The 23,774-nt window shown below is 26.0% G+C and overlaps 7 protein-coding genes across 7 annotated transcripts; 4 read left to right on the top strand and 3 right to left on the bottom strand.

The window, feature by feature from the left end:
* Positions 1–2,663: 2,663 nt before the first annotated feature.
* Positions 2,664–4,155, top strand: DICPUDRAFT_153705 (uncharacterized protein; the record flags this gene model as incomplete). Its single annotated transcript, XM_003289297.1, has 3 exons — positions 2,664–2,854; positions 2,945–3,289; positions 3,360–4,155. The coding sequence occupies 3 exons, from the start codon at positions 2,664–2,666 to the stop codon at positions 4,153–4,155; spliced, it is 1,332 nt and encodes a 443-aa protein (XP_003289345.1).
* Positions 4,156–4,582: 427 nt separating this feature from the next.
* DICPUDRAFT_153704 (uncharacterized protein) lies at positions 4,583–6,051 on the top strand (the record flags this gene model as incomplete). Its single annotated transcript, XM_003289296.1, has 3 exons — positions 4,583–5,171; positions 5,283–5,808; positions 5,877–6,051. The coding sequence occupies 3 exons, from the start codon at positions 4,583–4,585 to the stop codon at positions 6,049–6,051; spliced, it is 1,290 nt and encodes a 429-aa protein (XP_003289344.1).
* A 192-nt stretch (positions 6,052–6,243) lies between these two features.
* Positions 6,244–10,823, bottom strand: DICPUDRAFT_80106 (uncharacterized protein; the record flags this gene model as incomplete). The annotated part of the gene is made up of 3 exons (XM_003289285.1): positions 6,244–6,828; positions 6,899–8,745; positions 8,813–10,823. The coding sequence occupies 3 exons, from the start codon at positions 10,821–10,823 to the stop codon at positions 6,244–6,246; spliced, it is 4,443 nt and encodes a 1,480-aa protein (XP_003289333.1).
* A 795-nt stretch (positions 10,824–11,618) lies between these two features.
* On the top strand, positions 11,619–12,943 carry DICPUDRAFT_94872 (uncharacterized protein). The gene is made up of 3 exons (XM_003289295.1): positions 11,619–11,718; positions 11,836–12,394; positions 12,463–12,943. The coding sequence occupies exons 1-3, from the start codon at positions 11,703–11,705 to the stop codon at positions 12,836–12,838; spliced, it is 951 nt and encodes a 316-aa protein (XP_003289343.1). The 5' UTR covers positions 11,619–11,702; the 3' UTR covers positions 12,839–12,943.
* A 104-nt stretch (positions 12,944–13,047) lies between these two features.
* DICPUDRAFT_80104 (uncharacterized protein) lies at positions 13,048–13,643 on the bottom strand (the record flags this gene model as incomplete). The annotated part of the gene is made up of 2 exons (XM_003289284.1): positions 13,048–13,430; positions 13,502–13,643. The coding sequence occupies 2 exons, from the start codon at positions 13,641–13,643 to the stop codon at positions 13,048–13,050; spliced, it is 525 nt and encodes a 174-aa protein (XP_003289332.1).
* A 1,209-nt stretch (positions 13,644–14,852) lies between these two features.
* Positions 14,853–21,155, top strand: DICPUDRAFT_153700 (uncharacterized protein; the record flags this gene model as incomplete). Its single annotated transcript, XM_003289294.1, has 4 exons — positions 14,853–15,625; positions 15,720–15,918; positions 15,993–20,556; positions 20,617–21,155. The coding sequence occupies 4 exons, from the start codon at positions 14,853–14,855 to the stop codon at positions 21,153–21,155; spliced, it is 6,075 nt and encodes a 2,024-aa protein (XP_003289342.1).
* A 1,245-nt stretch (positions 21,156–22,400) lies between these two features.
* On the bottom strand, positions 22,401–23,112 carry DICPUDRAFT_153698 (uncharacterized protein; the record flags this gene model as incomplete). Its single annotated transcript, XM_003289283.1, has 2 exons — positions 22,401–22,859; positions 23,026–23,112. 2 exons carry the CDS (start codon positions 23,110–23,112, stop codon positions 22,401–22,403), a joined length of 546 nt encoding a protein of 181 aa, XP_003289331.1.
* Between the last annotated feature and the right edge of the window lie 662 nt (positions 23,113–23,774).

The raw sequence follows: 23,774 nt of genomic DNA, 5'->3' as shown, positions 1-23,774 counted from the left end.
AAAAATTTTTTTTTTCCCCAAGAGTTTCTTTCCCTGGTTGGGTCTCTGGAGATGCAAAAAGAAATATATATAATTTTCGGGAGGGGGTTTTTTAATTGGAATTAAACCCCCTTTTGGGAAATTTAGGAATTAAAACCCAAGGAATTTTTTTTTTATTTTTGGAAAAAAAAAAGGAAAAAAAAAAAAATTTTGAAAGGGGGGGTTTTTTTTTAAAACCAAAAAAAGGGGTTAAAATAGATTTCCCAATTTTTTTTTTTTTTTTTTTTTTTTTTTTTTTTTCCCCTTTTTTTTTCCTTTTTTTTTTTTTTTTTTTTTTGTTTTTATAATTTTGTTTCATTTTTCTTTTTTTTTAAGAATTTTTGTGTGTATAAAAAATACTGGTGTCAACTTTTTTTTTAATTTTAACTATTACATTATTTATTTTTATTCATGTTGATTAAAAAGAAATTCAGTGTAAAATAGATCATGATCCATTGATAAGTGCTATGTAGATTTAAAAGATATAATATTGTTTTAAAATACAACAGAAATAAAGCAAAAAAAAAAAAAAAAAATTCAAACGAAAGGTTTTATCACATCTCACAACACAGCATACCAATGCCTAATATTTCAAAAAAAAAAAAAAAAACTCAACTTTTCAAAGTTTATTCGAATAATTGGTGATCTACAAATCAAAATATAACCATATCCTCGATTCCATCAACTCTTCGATTGTAGACAATAATATTCAGAGATTCATAAACCAATCCAACAGACTAAACCATCATCAGTGTATACACTAAAAATGAAAACCCTATAAATAATTTAAATAAATAAAAATTTTAAAAAATACAAAAAATATAAAAAACTTTTTTTATTTTTATTTTTATTTTTATTTTTATTTTTATTTTTATTTTTATTTTATTTATTTATAATTTCGTTTGGTTTCTTTATGGTTATAAAAACAAAAAATATTATTGAAATAAATAATTGTTATTATAACCATTTTAAATGGACAGATTTCATAACCATTTGAAACTTATTGATTCTGTAAAATATAATTATAGTTTCTTTTTATTATTACATTAATTTACATTTTATATAATAGTATTTAAACTGATTATTGACTTTGAGTTTTAATTGTGCTAATTGCGAACAAAAATAATTTTGGTTATATATTATTGTATTGACCCTTCCTACTTAGGTTGTAACGATATTACATATTATATTTGTTTTTTAAAATCTTTTTTTTTTTTTTTTGTATCGAAAACATTTTTGATTATTATTATAATCATTATTTATTTATTTTGAAATTAACTATCTTTAAATTTCGCTAAAAAATAAAAAAATAAATAAAAAAATGAATTTTTTAATCCCTATATGTTAATCCCTGGTTATTTTTATTTAAAAAAAAAAAAAAAAATTTTATTTTTTTTTATTTTTTTTTTTCTCGGTTTAAATCCCAATTCAAATAATCTTTTTTTTTTTTTTTTTTTTTGCAATATTTATTTAATATTTGTTTTATTTTTTTTTTTTACATTTTCTTTGTTTTGATGACTTTGAAAATGTTTGTATTGTATATAAATAATAAATAAATATATAACTAAAATCAAGAACGATAAAATAAAAAATAAGAAAAGGTAAAAGAAAGTTATAAGATTCGAAAACTAATTCCATAAAAATTTTTATATTTTTTTTTTCGTAACAAAATAAATTTTATTTTTTTTTTAAAATTTTTTATCCCAACCAACTCCATTAATATCATTACCAACAATTAAAATAATCATACATATTTATTTTTTGTCATATAGATTTTTATTTTATATTTAAAAACAAAAAAGTAATAGATAAAAAAAAAAAAGTAATAAATAGTAGTTATTTGTTTTCACACACATAGAAATTTCACACACACATTTACCCCAGTATTAAAAAATATTGTTTTTCTTTATTACCCATTAAACACTTATATATTTTTGTATATTTTTAAAAAAAAAAAACACAATTTTTTTAAAAAAAAAAAAAAAAAAAAAAAAAAAAAAAAAAAACCAAATTTATCTTTTAAAAAAATAATAAATAATAGTAATAAAGTTTATTTTAAAATTACAACAACAAAAAATAAAATAGAATATAGAAAAAAAATAAAAAGAGAAAGTTAATTTAATTTAAATTTAAAATAATAAATTTATTAAAATTTAAATTATTTTATAAATAAAATTAATTTTCATTCTTTTTTTTTTATAAATTTTTATTTATTTATTTATTTATTCTTATGTATATTTTTTATTTGTAAAAAGAATATTTTTTTTTTTGAGTTTTTATAATAATAGCAATAATATTATATAATTAATAGTTAAATTATATTAATAATACTTATCATAAAATTTACATGTACATTAATACTAATAATAATCTTGTATTTTATTATAATATAACAGTAAGCGGTATTTGTTAAATATAACAGCAGCAGCAGCAGCAGCAACACCACAAGAAATATAAGATTATAAAATATTTTTATTTATTTTTAAACTCTAAATATAAAAATAGTAAAAATTAAATAGTATAATAATATAATAACAACATCACATAATTTATCAAGAGTAATTTATGAATATAATATTGGAATTATTACCAACATACAGTTTTCTTTTGTAATATAGCAACCAACATTTAGATAATATTTAAATATGTCGAGTTTTAGAAAGAATAGTGGCGGATTAAATGGTGCAATCATTGATGATAGGCATGCAGTTATAAATGGAAATCATAATGAATCGACACCATTGGTTTCAAGAGATGGCGAGAAGAAATTTTTACCAATACCTTCATTTTGGAATACAGTTAAAGCATTTGCAGGTGCTGGTTCATTTGCATTACCGTAAGTAGTTGATTATTTTCTATTATCAATCAATCTAATCAAATGATCAATCTAAATTGAATTATAGATATTAATTTTTTTTTTAAATAGATGGGCAGTAATGAATGCAGGTTTATGGATTGGCTCAATTGGTTTAGTATTGATTGCAATCTTATCAAATTATACGATGAATATATTATTAAAGTGTTCAATTAAAATGACAGATGAAAAGATAGGGCCAGAAAAACCAAGTTATGCAGATTTAGCTTCAAGAGCTTTTGGTAGATGGGGTGAATTATTTGTTTGTTTTATGAATTTCTCAGTAACAATGAGTATTTGTATATCATATCTTATTTTGATTGGCCAAAATTTAGATGAATTTACACACATTGGTTATATTCCAATGATTTGGATAGTTTTACCACTTATATTATTATTAACATTTTTAACCGATATGTAAGTATAATACCCATAAAATTTATATTATTTAAAATATTTTTATTAAAACTTAATAATTATAAAATAGGAAATACTTGGGTTTTACATCAATTTTTGGAGCACTATCATTAATTTTAGCAATGGTCACAATTGTTACATATGGTATTAGAGATAATCATGTTCATCCATTAAAAGACTATACATTTGATTTCAAAAATATTCCATTATGGTTTGGTAATGCAGCTTTCTTCTTTTGTAATCATATTGTTGTAATTCCAGTTAGTCACGCAAGCGGTGATAACAAGAAATATCCAAAGGTATTAGACTTTGCCATGATTTTTATTACTATCATCAATACCGCTTTTGCAGTAATTTGTTATCTTTATTATAATTTCACTAATGGTGGTATTCCATCTGCTATCATCGATGTTCTTCCAAAAACTGGTGTTTTTGCTAGTATTGTACGTGCCTGTGTTATTTTAGAGTTAACCTGTTCATTCCCATTAATTTTTGCTGCTGGTATTAATGTTGTTGATTCAACGATCAAATGGTTCCACAAACATTTTAATGCTTTTCCAGAGTTAGAGTCAACTTCAAATGCCCCATTTTTATCTAAAAATTGGAAATTCTACTTAATTCGTATCATCTTTTGTTCTGGTTTGGCTGGATTGGCTTCAGCCATTACTAATTTTGGCAATTATACCTCTTTAATTGGTTCTCTTATGTTGGCTATTGCTGGTTTTGTTGTACCACCATTACTTTCTCTTAAATTCTTCCCTGAACAAAACCTAGCCTGGAAAATTTTCCATATTGTTGTTACTATATTTGGTGTTGTAGCAACAGTACTTGGAACCTATTTATCAATCAAGGGTTTCATTAACTAAATATATCAAATAAACAAAAAAAAGATAAATAATATTAATTTTTTATTATAAATAATAATAAAATAAATAATAATACTTTTAAACAATTTGTAATTAAACAAATCCAAAAAAGTCAACATCAAAAAAAATAATAAAAAAAGAACTTAAAACTTTTCGAAATATAAATCTATTGTTTTTCATTAAATTTTTTAAAAGAAATAATAATATTTAAATAAAAAGATATTAAAAAATAAAAAGTTAAAAATTCCCGGTTTGGTATTAGATTTTTATTAAAAAATTCGAAAAAAAATAAAAATTAATAAAAAAATAAAAAAACGAATCTTTATTTTTTTATTTTAATTTATTTTATTTTTTTATTTTTTTTATTTTTTTTACTTTTTATTTTTTTATTTCCATATATTATTTTTTTATTATATAGGTAATAGCAATGATCGAACCAGATGATAAAAATAATTTAAACATTGGATCTTCATCAGAAAGAGGAGAATCGGTAAATAATAGTAATAATAATGTTCCAAATAAACAAATTGGCAGTGTTTTAGGTGATTCATATGGATCAAATACTTCAAGTGATGAATACCAACACAATAGTAATAATAGTAGTAGTAGTAATAGTAATAATAACGACGATTCTATAAATAATAAAAATATTAAAAGAGCATTATATAAATTAGAAGAGGAAGATGAAAATAGTAGTGGTGGTGAACAATCATCGATTTTATATAGCAAAAAGAAAAATAAAAACAAATATTCACATTTAGACGAAGAGGATGGTGAAGAAAGTTATGAAGAAATTACATATAACCATAATACCAAAGAGGATGATGAGAGTAATATTCCTTTAAAGGAGGATGTTTGCACCGATAAAAACCATATCCATTATTCTCCACACGAAGAAAAAACTCATAACAACTATGTTTTAACAACTTATGATAAAATTCCACCTTATTTACAGGGTAACGAGTTTATTGTTTCGGGTTATAGGGTAAATTTTTCATATAAACTTTGTATTAAAAGTATCTTTAGATTGCATAACGAAACATTAAATATTTGGACGCGTGGGTATTAAAACAAATAAAACTTTTATTATAAAAGATTATTAATGCTTATTATTATTTTATATATAGATTTGTTGGGTACAGTTTTATTTTTTATTTTAATGATTTATACATTATCTTCCAAATTACATCAAGATGCAACACCAACAGACAGATTTGTTTTCAGTATCTTTTTTATTTGTGCACAGGCTCAAATGTTATTTTCAACATTATTCCATATTTTCTCTTCAGTATCTGGTAAAACATATCTTTGGATGGCCAGATTGGATTATACAGGTATTAGCTTAATGATAGTAGGATCACATTTTCCACCAATATATTATGTTTTTTCTTGTCAAAAAGGTTGGGGTACTTTTTATTTATGTTTAATTTCGATTATGGGTATCGTTGGTGTTGCTGTTGGAATGATCCCAATTTTCCAGACCTATGCTTTCCGTACTTTTAGAACCTTATTCTTTATTGGCTTTGGTTTGTTTATTGTAGTTCCATTACCACAAGTTTGGGCCCAACATGGCATCGAATATTTCTGGCCAATTTTATATAGATTAATGTTAATGGGATCACTTTATATAATTGGTGCCGCAATTTATGCAACGTATGTAGTAAAAAGTATTGTAAAATTTAATCATTTATATTAATTTTTTTTTTTACAAATTATATTAGACGATATCCCGAATGTTGTTGCAAACCGGGTAGACTCGATAATGGATTTTCAAGTCACCCAATCTGGCATCTTTTTGTTGTAGCTGCAGCAGTTGTTCAATATACTAATTGTCTATATGCATATAATCATTACTCCGAAGACTTGTGTATTGCCAGTCTAAATCCAAATATATAACATTATTTATAAAATAAAATTTATTTAAATTACCATTGATTGTAATAATAAGTAAACAGAATAAAAGCAATATTTTTTTTTTTTTTTTAATTATATATCGAAAAAAGATGTTTTATTTTATTTTTTTTTTTGATGATTTTTATTTTTAAAAAAATAATTATTATTATTATTTTTTAGGATTATTGTATATTTTTAAATTGCAAGTGATTTGATATTACGTTCATGACGACGACCTTTTTGATCCATTTTATCTACTCTCTTTTTACCTAATAAGTTACCATATTTAAAGTCTTTTTCAAGCATTTCTTCTTCTGGGTCTTGTGGATAACGTTTAATTAAATCTTTAATTTCAGCATTCATTCTACGTTCTTCGATTTGTTCTTGATCTGGTTTTTCTTCAAGGTCATAAAGGAATCTGCTAACCATACCTAAATTATATGGATCATTATTTTTCTTCTTAAGCTTAGATTGGAGGAGTTGGGAAAGAGTTTTCTTTCTTTCTTTTTCTTCGCTTGGAACAATGAAACGTTTACCCATAATACGAGCAGCTTCTTCTGGATTGGTGTAGTTTGGTAAACCGTTTTGAATAGCCAATAAAACATTGTTCCAGTTTCTACGACCATAAGTTCTAAATGTAACACCGTGAAGACCAATGGTTGGTAAAATAATAGTTTGTTTATAACCACTATGATCCATTTGATCATAATCTTTACTCTTAAAGAATCTAACCTTGGTACTTCTATATTTCATATCTAAACCTGATGGTAAAGTATAATCCTAAAATAAATAAAATTAATAAAATATTAGTATTAAATTAAATAAAATAAAGTATTTGGAATATAGTTACTCTAAATCTATCTAAAGTAAAAGCTCTTCTTTCGGCATCTTTGGTAGCTCTTCTTAATGCAGAAACGGCAGTATCACCTTTACCATAACCTCTTGAGGCAGTACCTTCACCATCACCATTGAAAACTGTAGCAGAGAAATTGAAAACACGACCAGCTCTAGTAACTGAGGTATGACGGCCAACACTTACAAGATTTTTAATTGAAAGATTTGGTGTATCATCCCATTCGATATCTTGTAAATTTTTATTATAATTTATGTAATCATCATGATCATCTTCGAAATCTCCTTCCTCATCATCTTCAAGGCCCTCTTCCTCGGGATCTTCTTCTTCGTCTAATTCTTCTTCATTCTCTTCCTCTTTGCCCTCTTCGTCTTCATTAACCTCTTCGTCTTCATCCATTTCTTCTTCAGTTGGTTCATCCTCTTGATGGTTTTCTAAACCTTCATCGCCTGCCTCTGATTCTCTTTCGTCTTCAAAATCTTCTTTTTCATATCCCAAACCTTTGGCTACATCATAATCATCATCGACTTGATCTTGACCAATAAATACAGGGGTATCAGAACCTGGGTTTTTTATAAAGTTTCCTTTGAAAAGAAGATTTGAGGTTTCGAGTCTCATAAGCTTTTCTTCAATATCCATTTCGTCAGCTTCTTCTTCTGGAACACCAAAGAATGGGAATAAAGTTTTAATTTGTCTAAGGGTATCTTCAAATTTGATTGATTTATTTATATTCTTTTGTACTGCGTCGACAATTGTGAATGGATTGGAATCGGTTACACTTGAATCTGATTTGGTTCTAATGTCTTCCTCTTCTTCGTCAACTGGTTCATCTTCTAAATCTTCGGTAATTTCTTTTTCATAATCAAAATCTTTGGCCAATTCTTGATCAATTTCTTCGACTTCTTGATCAAATTCTTCGACTTCACCCAAATCTTCTTCATTAAATGCATCTGGTAAGCCTTCTTCGGAGGTGTTCAAAGTTGCGTCTTCTTCTTCATCATACTCTCTTATAACATCAGTTTTGTCGGAATCATCAGTTTCTTCTATAACTACATCTCTAATTTCTCTTGTATTTTTGACATCTCTTATTCTTTTAACTGCATCGACCATTTGGTCAATATCTTCGGTATTTTCATCTTCAAGGTCAAGCTCGGTTTGGTCAGTTTCTTCGATATTTTCAGCATTATTTTTCTCTTCTGGTGTATTATCAGTTTCTGAAATTGTTTCGTCTGATCTTTCAATTTTTGCAAAACTAGATTCTCCAATTAAATCATAAGGTAATAAACGAGAATTGATTTGCTCAGCTTCTAAAAATTTGGAATCTACATATTCTTCACCTTCATTTTCATCGGTTTCTCCAATCTCTTGTTCTTGTTGTTGAATATCCATTTCTGTCATATTAGCCATAGGTAATTGATTTGATTTGTATTTTGGAAGAATTTGGTCAATTTGTCTATCCTTTCCAATTTTGGTTTCTTTGGATAAGCTTTTGGCATCTTCTGAATGTGGAGTATCACCTTCAACTTCTTTTGGAACATCACCTTCACCATCACCTTCACCTTCACCCTCACCTTCACCATCACCTTCACCTTCACCCTCACCCTCACCCTCACCTTCACCTTCACCTTCAACTGGGTCCTCACGTAACATACGGCTTCTACCGACAAAAAGTTGTAAATCTTCTGAGAAATCATGTTTAAGAACTGGGAAATTAAGTTTTTCACCTTTAGAAAGTGGAGCAATATAGGTTTCATTTGGATCGAGGAAATTTGTATTAATATATTGGCAATAATAAACCAAATTTGGCAATCTCTTTAAGTTTTGGACAGTATTTTTGAATTTACCTAATGAAAATTTAAAATTATATTAATAAAATTATTTATTATCTATTATCTATTATATTAAACTTACCTGGACCGAGTTTATACAATGCTTTAATTAATTGAATTGGTTTATATAAATCACTTTCTTTGGATGGTTTATTTGTTGAATCTTGATTAATGATATGATTTACAATATCGAAATCGATTTCAGAATTAAAGTGTGATAAAATAAAAGCCATTTTTCCAGCTTTTTCAGCATCTTTTGGTAAGAGGGTATCAACTTGATGTTTAACTTGATTAATAAAATCTTGATCGAGGCCATCGAGCTTTTGATCAACATTCTTGAAATTTGTAATACTGCTTTTTAATAATTGAGTGATATCGTCTTTTAATTGGAAGATCTTTGGTAAGTCTGAGGCAGAACCAATGGAAGCGGTACTGGATGGGACTTGCTCTTGCTTTTCAAGTTTTTTTGCAAATTGTCTTGAAATAATTGCCATTTCATTTAACAATAATTCCATTTGGAATTCAATAGTTGAATAGTCTTTAGTTTGTTTGGCATTTTTGAAAAGATGATTAACATAAACATTGAATTCATCAATAAATTCTAATGTTTCTGTTTCTGCTGTGACTTCATTTTCGCTGATCTCCTCTGATTGGTCTTCTTCTTGATCTAATTCTTGTTGATTTAATTCGTTATCTTCAGAGAACTGTTCAATTTGTTCAGTTTCTTGATTTGTTCCAAATTTACCCAAAGCTAAATGTTCAATATTTTCATTAAAACCATCAGCAAAAGCCTTTAATTTCATAGTATTAATTTCCATATGTTGACAAAAAGCAGTGAATTCATCTAACTTTTGACTAAAAACACTATCGAAATTTTGATAATCTTTGAATGAATTAATAAGTGTATTTAATGTTGATTGAGTTGTACTTAAAGGTGTATTTCTTTCTGAATCTCTTTGTTGTTTGAAAATTGCAAATTCTTTATATAAAGTATCTCTTTCTTCTTGAGATTTGATTTTTGATAAATGTTCAAATAATGTAGTTTGAATACCTTTTAATTTGGCGAATTCGGCTATATCAAAACTAACAAACTTGGAAACTTGTTCGTCATCCTCATCCATTGGTGGCAAGAAATCATTTAAATCTTCACTGAACTCTTTAATTGGTTGAATTGATTGACCATCTTGAATTTTTTGGTTTTGAAGTTCTTTTAAGAGGTCTTCTAAAATATTTTCAATATCTTTATTGGCTTGCTTTGATTCTTCAAGTGTTAATTTAAATGGAACATCGCTATTCTTGAAGGTGTTACTAAAATCAGCATTATTATAATATTCTTTACGTAAAACTCTCATTGCAGTTTCGAAATAAGAGAGTTCACCTTTTGTAAATTGTGCAGAGTAATTTCTGAGGTAGTCATCTAATCTACCAAAAATTTGACTGATAAAGCTGACAGCATTCATAAACTCGATTTGTTTTTGTTTTGAAAGTTTGCCTACTTCTGGGTGCATAATGATTGGTTTTGGTGGAATAAATTCGAATGCAAGATTATTGAGGTTAACTTCTGGAATATCGGATGCACTTTCGATTGGATCTGAACCACTGAATTCAAAAGCTGATGATTCGGTTGTATCTTCTGTAATTTCATTTTCGTTGTTATTTAATCTATTGGCATTACCACCAAGTTCATCGATTGAAGTTGAAAAAGTCGATGGGTCATCTTCGTGATCTGGAAAAGCGTTAACTAAAACATCCATTGTGCTATTTAATTGTGGTAATGCTTTGTCTAAACTAATTGGTTTAATACGATTTGGGTCATTACTGTAAAATTTACTATATGCTGTTTGGTCAAACTCCTTGTTTAATGAATCTCTTAAAACTTGAGTTTCCATTAAATCCTCTTTATTTGCATTTCTTATGTCTCTTGATGCTTGATACTTTGATTTTTTAATTACAACATTTTCATCATTATTTTGTGAGCAAAATCCTCTGACACCATTTGATTGTGATCTTGAAGCTAATAATGTAGATGATTTTAATGTTTTTAAAACACCATATCTCAAATCACTAGTAGTAATTTTGGTGAATTGAGACATTTATTTATTTTATTACTAATATTTATTTTGAAAAAAAAAATAAATAAAAACTAAATAAATAAATAAATAAAAACAATAATATGAAAAAAACGAAAAAAAAATTTGAAAAAAAAAAAAAAAATTTTAAAAAAAGTTTTTTAAAAATTTTAGAAAAAAAAAAAAAATGATTTTTTTCATGAAAATGATTTTTTTATACCAACACGTACTTCATAGGGTCATTACATTTTTTTTTATTTATTATTTCTTTTTTTTTTTGGTTATATTTTAATAATTAAATATAAAATTAGCACAATTATTAATTTCACTTAATCCTAATTGTTTAAAATATCTTTATTTTTGATTAATTCATTATTTATTTATTTCTTTATTTGTTTATTTATTTATTTATATATTTTAATTTATATTTATATATTTATAATTTATTTATTAATTTATTTATATATTTATTTTTTTTATTAATTTATCTAACAAAAAAATTGTTAATATATTTCGTATATTAATTAAATTATTACTATAAAAAATATAGTAACTGTTTTAAAATTGATTTTAATCATACCTAAATAATATTTAATCATAAAGACTTTCAATTAAAAATAAAAGAAAAAAGTAAAATATATATTATAATTTCAAAAGGATAAGTGTTAAAGTTTTATTATAAAACACACTTAATTTGGTTTTTATTTTTTTTTTTATTAAAAATTTATTATTTTTTTATTATTTTTTTTTTTTAATTTTTTTTTTTTTTTCAATTGAAAAATTTTTTTTCTTTTTTTATTATACATTACCACCCCACACATAACTAATTAACAATTAACACAAGATAAACAAATAATAAATAATAAATAATTATACAACAGGTTATTTTAATATTTAAGAAAAATGAATGATAATAAAGGTAAAAAAAAAAAAAAATAAAAAAAAAATTAAAATATGATGATCATCAAATAATTTAATATAAAAAAAAAAAAAAAAAAATATTAATGTGAATATTAATATAATTCATTACTATTAGAAGTACAAGAGGAAATTCAAGAAAATGTTGATGAAGTAAAAGAAAATGTTGATGAAGTAAAAGAAACAGTAGAGGCAAAAGTCGAAGAAGTTAAAGAAGATATTAATAAATTAAAAGATGATGTTAAAGGTGTCGCAGAGAGTGTTAGTAACACTATTAGTTCAAAGGTTGAAGCAACAACATCATCTGCTAAAGCTGCTATCAACGAAATCAAAAATGAAGTTAAACAGGCAGTTTCTGGCAATGCTGGTTGCCCATACTCTATGAATGGTGAATTCTCTATTTGTGGTCAAGTTTGCAAACTTTCTAAGGTTGTTCAAAAGAATCCATCCTTTGAATGCGTTAAAAAAATTGTTTTATGGGAAGACCTTATTCAAAGTGGACTTTTATTCGCCATTATTAACGTAGTTTTCTTTTTAGTTACCTTTTCAAACTATAGTTTATTCTCATTATTTGGTTATACCGCCTTTACTTTTACTATAACATCAATTCTTTTCAATATTATTTCAATAGTTTTAATTAGACATGTTCAAGGTGTCAAATTAGACAACCCATTCACGTAAATATAAATATCAAAATTTTTAAACTAATTAAAAATTAACCCATCTTTTGTATATTTATATATAGCGACCAATTAAAAACCCTTAGTTTCCATGTTCATGAAGCTGTTATTGAAAAACAAGTTAATAATATTGGTGAAATCGTTAATACTATTTTAGGTATTGCCAAAGATATTTTTGGTTGCAAGAGTCTTTACCTCTCAGCCCAATTTGCTGTTGTTTTCTATTTAATTGGTAGAGTTAGCAAATGCTTATCAAATACTGGTGTTCTCTATGTTGTCTTCCTCGCTTCATTCCTTCTTCCAAAACTCTATGTTGAAAAGAAAGAATTAATCGATCAACAATGTGCTAAGATCTCTGCTCTTATCAAAGAACCACTCTCAAAACTTCACACTTTTATCCCAAATTCACAACCAACCACCACTTCAAAAAAATCAAACTAAGTTTTAATTAAAATGATATATATTATTTTTATTTCCTATAATTTCATAATATAAAAAAAAAAAAAAAAAAAATATAAATAAATTAATAATATTGTACACTTTTTTAAAAAAATAAAAATAACAGTTTTCTAAGAAGGATTTGATTAAATTTTATTTATGTACATCTTTTATTTTATTTTATTTATAAATAAATATTTTCTATATTTTATTTATGATCTTGTAAAAGAATATAAAGAGGAAAGTGAGAACTTTTCTTTGACCAATTCAATACCTGTTTGCAAATCATTAAGGGCTTGGTCTTGGAGAGGTACACGATTAAGAATTGTGTCCTCATCTGTTTCAAATACTACTCCATCAGCAACAACTTCGTCAATATATAGTTTAATAGTTGAAAAATTTTCTAAAAATAATTTCTTTGTTACCATTACAGTTTCATTATTTGTGCATGCTTTCTTGAATAATGATATTAAAACATTTAAAACATCTAAAAGTATTAGTTCATTTGATTCTAATGATTTCCCTACAACATATACCCATACATCACTTTGTTTTGATCCAATAATAATACGATTCTGAATAATATCTAGTTCGCCTATATTTTAAATTTTAAATTTTGGTTAGTATAATATAATAATTAATGAAAAAGATTAAAAGAAAACTTACAATTTGAACCTTTACTCTTTTCAAATACTTCTTTTTCGAATTTAATTTTTTCTGGTTCTCCTATTGGTTCATAAAATAAAGAACAAAGTCTTTTACCATTGTTATCTAAAATAATAATTGAAAAAATTTGATATATATCCATTATCTTTTTTTAAAATTTTATGATTATTTAATTTAACAAAAAAAAAAAAATTTAATTTTTTAAATTTTTAATTTTTTTTTTTTTTTTTTTTTTTTTTTTAATTTTAAATTGGTGTGTGTTAAAACCACACAAACAAAAAAAATTGATGGGAATGAAAATGAAAATAAAAATAAATAATAATAATAAAGATAATAATAAAAAAAGAAAGTAATAAAGTTTTAGAAATTATTTAAATTTAAATTTATTGTTTTTTTATTAGAAAATGAACATAGATGTTAGATATTGATTAATTAATTCATTAATTAATTTGTTTATTTTTTTTTTTATATGGCGGAGGTTAAAATTATTATAGCCAGAGAATGAAAATTATAATCAAACCATCAAGCAACACAGGATGCAATTTTCTTTCATTTATTAAATTCCTTTTTTTTTGGGGTATAAATAGCTGCCTATGTATCGCGTTTTTGAATTTTTTTTTTTTTTTAAAAACGATCGAAAAATTAATTTTAAAATTGATCATTTTTTGTTGGTTTTATATAATCTTGATCTAGATATTATTTTTTGTTTTAGTAAAAATTAGACATTCTAGACTCATATTATATATTTGGTTATATTATTATCATTTTTATTTTGTTGATTATTTATTTATTTTTTTCTATGATTTGAGATCATTATATAAGTTATATTTGGTTATATCAACCTAAAAAAAATAATTTTTTTAAAAAAATAATTTTAAAAAAAAATAATTTTAAAACACTTTTTTTTTTTTTTTTAATTTTTTTTTTTTTAAATTATTTTATTATAATTTTGTTTTGATTTTTAATTGAAAAAAAAAAAATTACCCATCTGCTGACCCACATTATATATTAATAATAACAACTAAAAAAGTATTATTTTTTTTTTAATTTTTATTTTTTTTTTAAATATATATAGACACAAAACATTATTTATATATATATTTATATATATATTTATAAAATACACAAAATTGTATAGTAGTAATAGAATTTTTATTATTTTTTTCTATTTTTTAATTTAATTTTTCCTTTTTATTGTAATTTTTTTTTTTTTTTAATTGTAGTTATTGAAAAAATAGTTATAATAAATAATTTTATTTATAATAATATAAAAAAATAAATATAAAAATTAATTTAAAAAAAAATTAAAAAAAAAAAAAAAAAGGAATAATTATAATTAATAATTAAAAAAATGGATACCACATCCAATTTATTAACCTCAACAAATAAATTACAATCGCCAACAGGTACAAATTTACCTGTAAGTACTAATGTATCAGTATCACAATCACCAATAGGTACCAGCCAAGCATTCGGAGTGCCATCAGTTACATCACCAATAAACAACAGCATGAATGGTGGTCAATCTACAACTACACCAAATTTAGCCAGTATCGTACAACCTCCAATCAACAAAGGGAGAAATAAATTAAAAGTCGAATATTACTTTGATGATTACGAGGATTCATTTTTTACAAAACAAAATATAAATGATCCATTAAAATTATCGGTTATACCAGATCTTCTATCATTACAAAGCGAAAAGAGAACTACCAATATTGTCGGAAGTAATATACCTCAAGAGGTATTGGAAAAATTTCAAGCAACAGAACAAGAAAGAAATAAATCATTCACAAAGGGTGTTCAAGAATCTCTTGATATTTTTAATCAAGATTGGTTAGTCGTTAATCGTGAACCTTTACCATCAGCACAATCACAGCCATTAAAGCCACTTACAATCCAACACTTTTCTGCCGATAATGAATTCGATTCAGTTTCACCAACCGAAAGCGTCAAAGATTTAAATAAAGATTTAGAAGAAACTTCAAAACTTTCAACACCAGATCCAAAATCAGTAGAGTTTTTAAAAACAAGCAGAGTTCCATTATTTCAAACATATTATATTGCTGATGAATTACCACAAATCGATCCACCAAAAATTGGTAAAAAAATTATCGAAAATATGTATGTTTTTATTTTATTTTATATATATTATATTTTTCGAAATTTATTTATTAATATACTTTTTTTTTTTTTTTTTTTTTTTAAATAAATGTAGTGGATTTCAATTTAAAGCAGAATGTACCGATTTTAAAGCACAAATAGGTAATTTTGAACCATTTTTTGGAAGAATGTTTTTATTTGATGCAAATAAAGTTGATGAATCAAATCTAAAGTCACCAGAAATTGGTATTGTCTCAGAAGTTTTTCATTTTGATTTAAATCATTATTTAAACCAAGACTTATTACCAAAAATTGTAAATATATTATTTTTTATATTAATATTAATCAAAATTTCCCCCAAATACTAATTTTTTTTTAAATTAAATAGAATCTTGGAGTTAATCCATTAAATCAAATTAATCCATTGGATAATCAAAGCTCAACCAAATTTTTAAAATCAATTTTTACATGCGATAAATCAGAAGATGTATATTTAGTAGTATGTTTTGATAAAGTTATATTGGGTGATCCAGAGGAAACAACAAAGAATTATTTCAATCCACCAAAACCAAAGGATTTAACAAAGTTCCAAGGTGAGGTTAAAGAGGGTGTCAGTAGATTAGGTAGATTTAAACAAACATTTATTTGGGGATGTTTAGAGTTATTCGATTCAAATAAGAAGTTTAATTTCGATCAGGGTGAAGTTGAAGTAAAGATTACAAATTTTACAAAAATGAAGTTTGATCAGCTCTATACATTTGTAACCAAAGAAAAGAAAGCAAATAAAGATCCATTATTTGAGTGTACATTAAAAATTCAACAATGCTCAGTTTCCCTCGATGATAACAAGTATCTCTATAATGAAACCATTGATGGTAGAATAGATTATTTATTACGTCCAAAAGTTCCAAATCAAAGTGGTGCAAAGCCTGGTTCAGATGGCAAAGATTTGGTAAAAGAAGTTTTATATTTTAATAGTATAAATTCATGTAGTGGCGATTCAGTAGATAGTGTTCATTATTCACCAAAAGAAAACGGTTCATCAGGTAATGGAAATGTTAATAGTCCTTCATCCCCATCTTCAAATACTGTAAATTCAACAATTCAGAATGGTGGTAATGGCTCTACTATTGCCTTACCAAGAGAAATCAAAGAGCCACATTTAAATTTTTCAAACGTTTTATATTTCTATCCAAAGAGTGTAAATTTAACCAATTTAGATCACCGTGGTTCTGCTAGAAATATATTTTTAGAAGTTAAATTAATGGAGGATGATAGTAGTGTCACAGCCACCGGCTTGAAATCTGTTTATGGTACAACTACCTCTCCATTACTTTGTTGTTCTTTTATTACCTCTGTAGTTTATCACAATAAGAAGCCAAAATTCTCCGATGAAATTAAAATTAATCTTCCAGCAAAATTAACACCAAATCATCATTTATTAGTTACATTTTACCATTTGGGTTGTAAGAAAACAAAGAAGGCTGATAATTCTGTTAATACTCCATTGGGTTTCAGTGTTGTTCGTCTTTTTGATGATGATTGCATCATTGTTGACGGTAAATATAAGAGTCCCATTGGTACTGTATTCCCACCTCGTTATTTAGCTCACGAGGCCAAGGATATAAAAGATCAAAAGGATGCCACTAACCATAAAGTTTGGGTAGATAATAAGAAGCCATTATTCTCTTTCAAAACTCGTGTTATTTCTTCTCTTTACCCTCAAGATCATACTTTATCTGTATTATTAAAAGAATCCACCTTGGCAGATCACAGTTTATTAAATGAATACATTAAAAAACTCCCATCAGTACCATCATCATTAAAAACTCAATTCTTCCCAGCTATTATTAGACTATTATTCAAAGCAATTACAAGTCTCTCATCTGAAATTGGTGCAAATTCATTCAATGTGCTTTTAAATCTTTTAGATAGTGTACCTGAAGATGTTTTAACTTCATATAGCACCTATATTTTCAATAATAGTAATGCTGGCTCAATTACATTATATGATAGTTTAGTACAAGTTTGGAATCAATTGTTGGAGGGTGATAGTCCAGCCACAACTAATCAACCAAACATTAAAGATCCAAATCAAACAGCCAATCAACAGGGTACTCAAGCAACTGTACCAAATCCAAACATATTAAATTCAAGTGAATTAATTACACTTTCAGTTCAATATTCTTGGTTCTTATTTGGAATTATAAAGAAATCGATGATTGTCCATATTGATCTTGATAAAAATCTTAGAACTGGTCGTAATCGTCGTGGTCGTTTACCAGATGAAGTCTTGGGCAGATTCACTTTCTTATTTGAACTATTATTAACTCAATTAAAGCAAACAAAACAGTTGGTTGCCAAGAATTTTATTGTAAACATTGGTTATTTCATAAATGATCTTTTAGATATTTTATCACGTAGCTTTGTATTCCCCATCATCGAGAACTTTGTACATGGGTTGGATAGTGGAAATCAAGTAATGGAACTCACCGAATTGAAATCGAGATTCTTTAGAGTATTAGCATCCAGTGACTCTTTTATTGCATTGAATTTGGCATCACCAATTCAACCATTCCCAAGTATTAATCAAGTATTCCAAGTATACTTTAAGAAGCATTTTACTATTGGTTTAATATTGCAAGAGGTCTATTCAGTAATAACAGCTAACGAAAAAGAAATGAGATTAAAGGTTATTCACACTCTTCGTGAAATCATCTCCAAGATCGATACTAATCAAGTTTATAACTCTCAACCAATGAGAGAAAGAATTGCAGACCTCTTCTTCCCATACCTTTTAATTGTTGTCTACCAATATGATGTCATTAACCGTTTTGACCATGAAGAACAAAGATCATGGTTAGCAATCTTTATTTATATTGTCAAAAATCTAAACAATACAAATATTCTATCAGATTGGTGGAAAAAAGAAACCTCTAAAAATAATGTTATATTCTTTACAATTTTAACCAATTGTTTAACATTGTTTGATTACGCTAAAGAGTATAATGTTAATCCTATTGGCCAACAACAGCAACAAGTAAACAATTCCGACGAAGACAGCGATAAATCATCATCGGTTAATAACACTTTAACCCATCACTCAACTTATTCAACCGATAGTAATATTGTCGACTCTCCAAGTAAAAAGAAAGATAAAGGTGATAAAGAAAAACCAAGTAAAGCCAGTACCAAAGCAAATGTTAGTAATATTAAACCAGATAAAGCTAAAGCATTAATTGAACAAAGTCTTAGTAGTAGTAGTGGATTTAAACAACTATCAAATCTTGGGGCATCTACAGGAAGTACAAACTCTGCTGGTGGATTATCACCATCACCATTAAGGGCATTTGCAAGTAGCGCAACATTTTTAGTTGATTACACGGCAATAGCATCACCAGAGGTCGTCCAAATGATGTATGGTAATATGTGTAATGAAGTAGTTTTAACCGTATTAAATAGTTTATTAGTATTCATTAAAGAATTTAAACAAGACTTTAAGAATAGTACTGCAAGTCCAGGCTATATTGAAAATATCGTTTTCCGTGTAATTTTATCAATATTAAAGCAAGATTTAGCATTTTCATCGATTAAGGTTGTATTTTGTGTACTTTCAACAATGGTTTCAGAATTTAGGGATGTATTATTTAAACAAAACAATTCAATTTGTGCCGATTTAACTCAAGTTGTTTTCAAATATTGTTGTAGCAAACATTCTTCCAGTCGTCAATATGCCACCACATTAATTTATTTAATGATTCAAAACAATTTGGTATCAACTCATCATTTCTCCCGTATGAAATTACATTCTACCATTGCAATTTCTCAAATCTTAAATGAAATCGTTGAAAAAAATAGTCAATACGATTCGAATGTTGAAGTTATTTTCAATTATTTGAAAGCATGCTTGGAATCAATCACCCAATTTGTAAAGAGTAAATGTAGTGATGCTTTATTAAGTAAATCAGGATCAGCCAAGCCATCATTAATGAAGAGTCCAAATGGAAAATCGACAGTATCAGAACAAAACAATACATTTAATCCAATCATAAGTAAACAAATCGAACAACTCAAAGAAAGATTAAATGATGTTATTAGCAATAATATCAAGATTATGCAACATAGTTACGATCCAGAAATGAAAGCAGATCTCTATTATAATCTTTCAAATACATTCATCGAATCACCAGATCTTCGTATTACTTGGTTAAAGAGTTTGAAAGAATTTTTAAAGCAACAAAAGTCAATGGAAGAAGCTGCCCAGGTTTCAATTATTGCCGCTGCTCTCGTTGCTGGATATTTGAAACTATTAAATCGTTTCCCAAAAGAATTATCAGCTCCAAATTTCAATACTGTATCACCAAACGTCATTAAAGAATTAACTTTTCCAGATATCTCATTGTTTGCTGATGTAGAAGGGGAAATCTGTAAACTAGAACATTTCACCGAACCTGGCTTCATTAATTTACTCAAAGATGCAATTCAAATCCAAAAGAGTGGTTACTTTGAATCTGCTGCTGAAACCTATCGTCTTTTATTACCAACCTATATACACCAAAAAGATTGGACCAAACAAAGAGATGCCTACCAAGAGTTGGTTATTCTATGCAGTCAAATTATTAGTGAAAATGTTGTTAGTCAAAGAATTTTCAGTAGTTATTACCGTGTTGCATTCTTCTGTAAGAAATTAAATGAACATCTCCATGGTAAAGTTTTCATCTATAAAGAAAATAACTATGTTCGTCTTTCAGATTTATCCGATCGTCTCAAAGATCAATACAGTAATAAATTTGGTCAAGATAAATTCCATTTATTACCAAATAATAAAATTGTTGACGAATCTCAATTAGAAATTGACCATTTCTATATTCAAATTATTTCAGTAGATCCATATTTAACACCTGATGAATTAAAAGAAAGAAAAACACCATTCGAACAAAACAATCATTTAAGTATGTTTTATTTATACCTTTTTTATTTTAAAATTGTTACTAATTTTATTTTTTAATTAGACAAATTTATATTTGAAATTCCATTTACAAAATCAGGTAAAGTTCATTCAGAGAATATAACCGAGCAATGGAAGAAAAAAGTAACATTAAAAACCGAAAATTATTTCCCATATTTAAAGAAACGTTTAGAAGTTGTTAGTAAAGAGGAGGTAGAAATGACTCCAATTGAAGCCTCGATTGAATTAATTCAAAAGAAAGATACTCTCTTAAAGGCTGAATTAAACTCACGTCCAGCTAACACCAAAACTCTTCAAATTCATTTACAAGGTTGTTTATTACTTCAAGTTAATGCTGGTCCATTGGCTATTTGCAGTTCATTTTTAGGTGAAGGTCAATATCAAAATCACAAAGCCGAACACATTCAAAAACTATCCGAGGTAATGAGATCTTTTGATAAGACTCTTCGTTTTGCCGTAATATTCAATAGATCTTTAATCGGTGAAGCTGCAGAACTTAATAAACAATTAACAGAAGGTTATAATAATTTTAGGGAAAAGGTTTCACAGTATGTAAATTTAACTAATGATGACGATTATTAAACAAATGGTCAGAGTAATAGTAATAATAATAGTAATAGTAATAGTAATAATAAAAAAAAAAATTAAAATAAAATATAATTTATAATTCTTTTATCTTCTTTTATTTAAAAAATTGGTTTAAATAGAATAATTAAATTAAAATAATTAAAAATTAAAATTAAAAAATGAACTAAAATTTCTAAAAGTGATTTAATCTACCTCAAATTGTTGATTATGCATTTCCATGATGCAATTTAAGAATTTTTTCAACAATTGGATGGATTCTGGATTGAATCCCATTATTGTTAAAGTGAGCCATTGATATCCTTGGTCTTTCCTTTTATATTTATAATAAATTTTATTTTTTATTTTCTTTTTTTATTTTCTAATGATTTTATAAATTTCAAAAATAATGGACAGTCTAAACCATGGTTTATATCTTTTTATTTAAATTTACTTCATTATTATATTGTTTTTATTTTTTCAAATGTTTTTATCTAATTTAAAACCCTAATAGAAATATTATTAAGAAAAAAAAAAAAAAGATGAGTGGACACATTTCTTTTTATATAGAAAAAAAAATAAAATAAATTGACACAAACTCTGATATATATATTTATTTGTTAAAAGCATTATTATTTTTATTTAATTATTTAAATAAAAATATACATTTTTAATTTTTATAATACATTTTCCCATTTTCAAAGAATGGTTAAATTCAAAATTTTGTATGATTTGGATTTCAAAGTTTAAAAGAGTAGACAAACAATAATAATCATTTCTTCAATAAAAAAATTATACTAAATTATATCATGAAGAGCTATTTTTAATAAAAAGGAAAACAGTAAAAATAAAAATATTATTTATAAAAAAAAAATTTTATTATATTTTATTATGAAAATAAAAAAAATAAAATATAATAAAATTTTTATTATGATTTTATTTAAAAATTAAATGATGTTTCAATATCCTAATATTAAAATCATTTGATGTTCCAATATATTTGCCTGGCCAGGGAAAATGTATTTCTTCCATCAAATAGATTGAAATATGGTATTATATATTATTATTTTTTTTTTTTTTTTTTTTTTTTTTTTTTTTTTTTTTTTTTAAATTATTAGTAACTAAAAGTTCTTTTTCTAAAGCTTCGGGGTTGACGACGATGGTGAGGACCAAGATGAATGCTGATGCTGATGATAGTGAGGACCCAAGATGAATGCTGAGGATGATAACGCTGAGGACCAAGACGAATGCCAGTGAGGATGCTCATGATGATGATGAGGAGGACCAAGACGAATGCTGATGATGATGATGGTGATGAATGATGATTATGAATGGTGATGATGATGCTGATGAAAGCTGGTGATGAATGAGGACCAAGATGAATGCTAATGTTGATGAGGGGCAACCAATGATGCTGACGCTGATGATGATGAGGGGCAAAATGAATGCTGATGATGGTGATGGTGAGGACCAAGATGAATGCTGATGAGGATGCTCATGATGATGAGGACCAAGACGAATGCCGGTGAGGATGCAGATGATGATAAGGACCAAGACCAATGATGATGATGGTGAGGACCAAGATGAATGTTGATGGTGATAATGCTTAGTACCAAGATGAATGCCGGTGAGGATGCTCATGATGAGGACCAAGATGAATGCTGATGATGATAAGCTGAGGACCAAGACCAATGATGATGATGATGAGGACCAACATGAATGCTAATGATGATGAGGACCAAGATGAATGCTAACGATGAATGCTGCTGATAAATGCTGCTAACGATGATAATTCTGAGGACCAAAAAGAATGCCGGTGAGGATGCAGATGATGATGATAATGAGGACCAAGATGAATGCCGGTGAGGATGCAGATGATGATGAGGACCAAGACGAATGCTGATGATGAGGACCAAGATAAATGCTGATGGTGATAATGCTTAAGACCAAGACGAATGCCGGTGAGGATGCTCATGATGATGATGATGAGGACCAAGATGAATGCTGAAGATGAATGCTGAAGATGAATGCTGCTGATGAATGCTGCTGATGAATGCTGCTGATAATGCTGAGGACCAAAACGAATGAATGCTGAGGAATAAAAAAATAAAAAAATTAGTATTTATTTTTATCACATATTATATATATATATATAATTACCTGTTTGTTTGTTCGCTTGAGCTATTATAAAAAATAAAATAAATGTATATTGATAAAACGAAAATAAAAATGAAAAAAAAAAAAAAATTTTCCCCCACACACCACAAAAAAAAAAAAAAAATTTTAATAAAAAAAAAAAAAAAAAAATTTAATTTAAAAAAATGAAATTTAATTATAAAAAAATGAAATTTACCACACACACAAATTTCTACAAAGGAATTGCGAACATCATTATTAAAAATTATAATAATAATAATTTTTAACTAATATAACCATTTAGATTTATAATAATAGTTTTTATAATTAAATTTAATCTAAAAGTCCACTTTAAGGGAAGTATAATAACTATATTTTTTATTTTAATATTCATTCCTTAAGAAACTATCATTGTTCAATTTAATTATTCAATTTATATTTTTTAATTAATTATAAAAAATAAATTAATCAAAAATTAAATAAAAATAAATAAAAAAGAAT

Source organism: Dictyostelium purpureum, assembly GCF_000190715.1.
Source record: "Dictyostelium purpureum unplaced genomic scaffold DICPUscaffold_170, whole genome shotgun sequence".
NCBI lineage: Eukaryota > Evosea > Eumycetozoa > Dictyosteliales > Dictyosteliaceae > Dictyostelium > Dictyostelium purpureum.
This window is presented reverse-complemented; position numbering and strand designations above follow the sequence as displayed.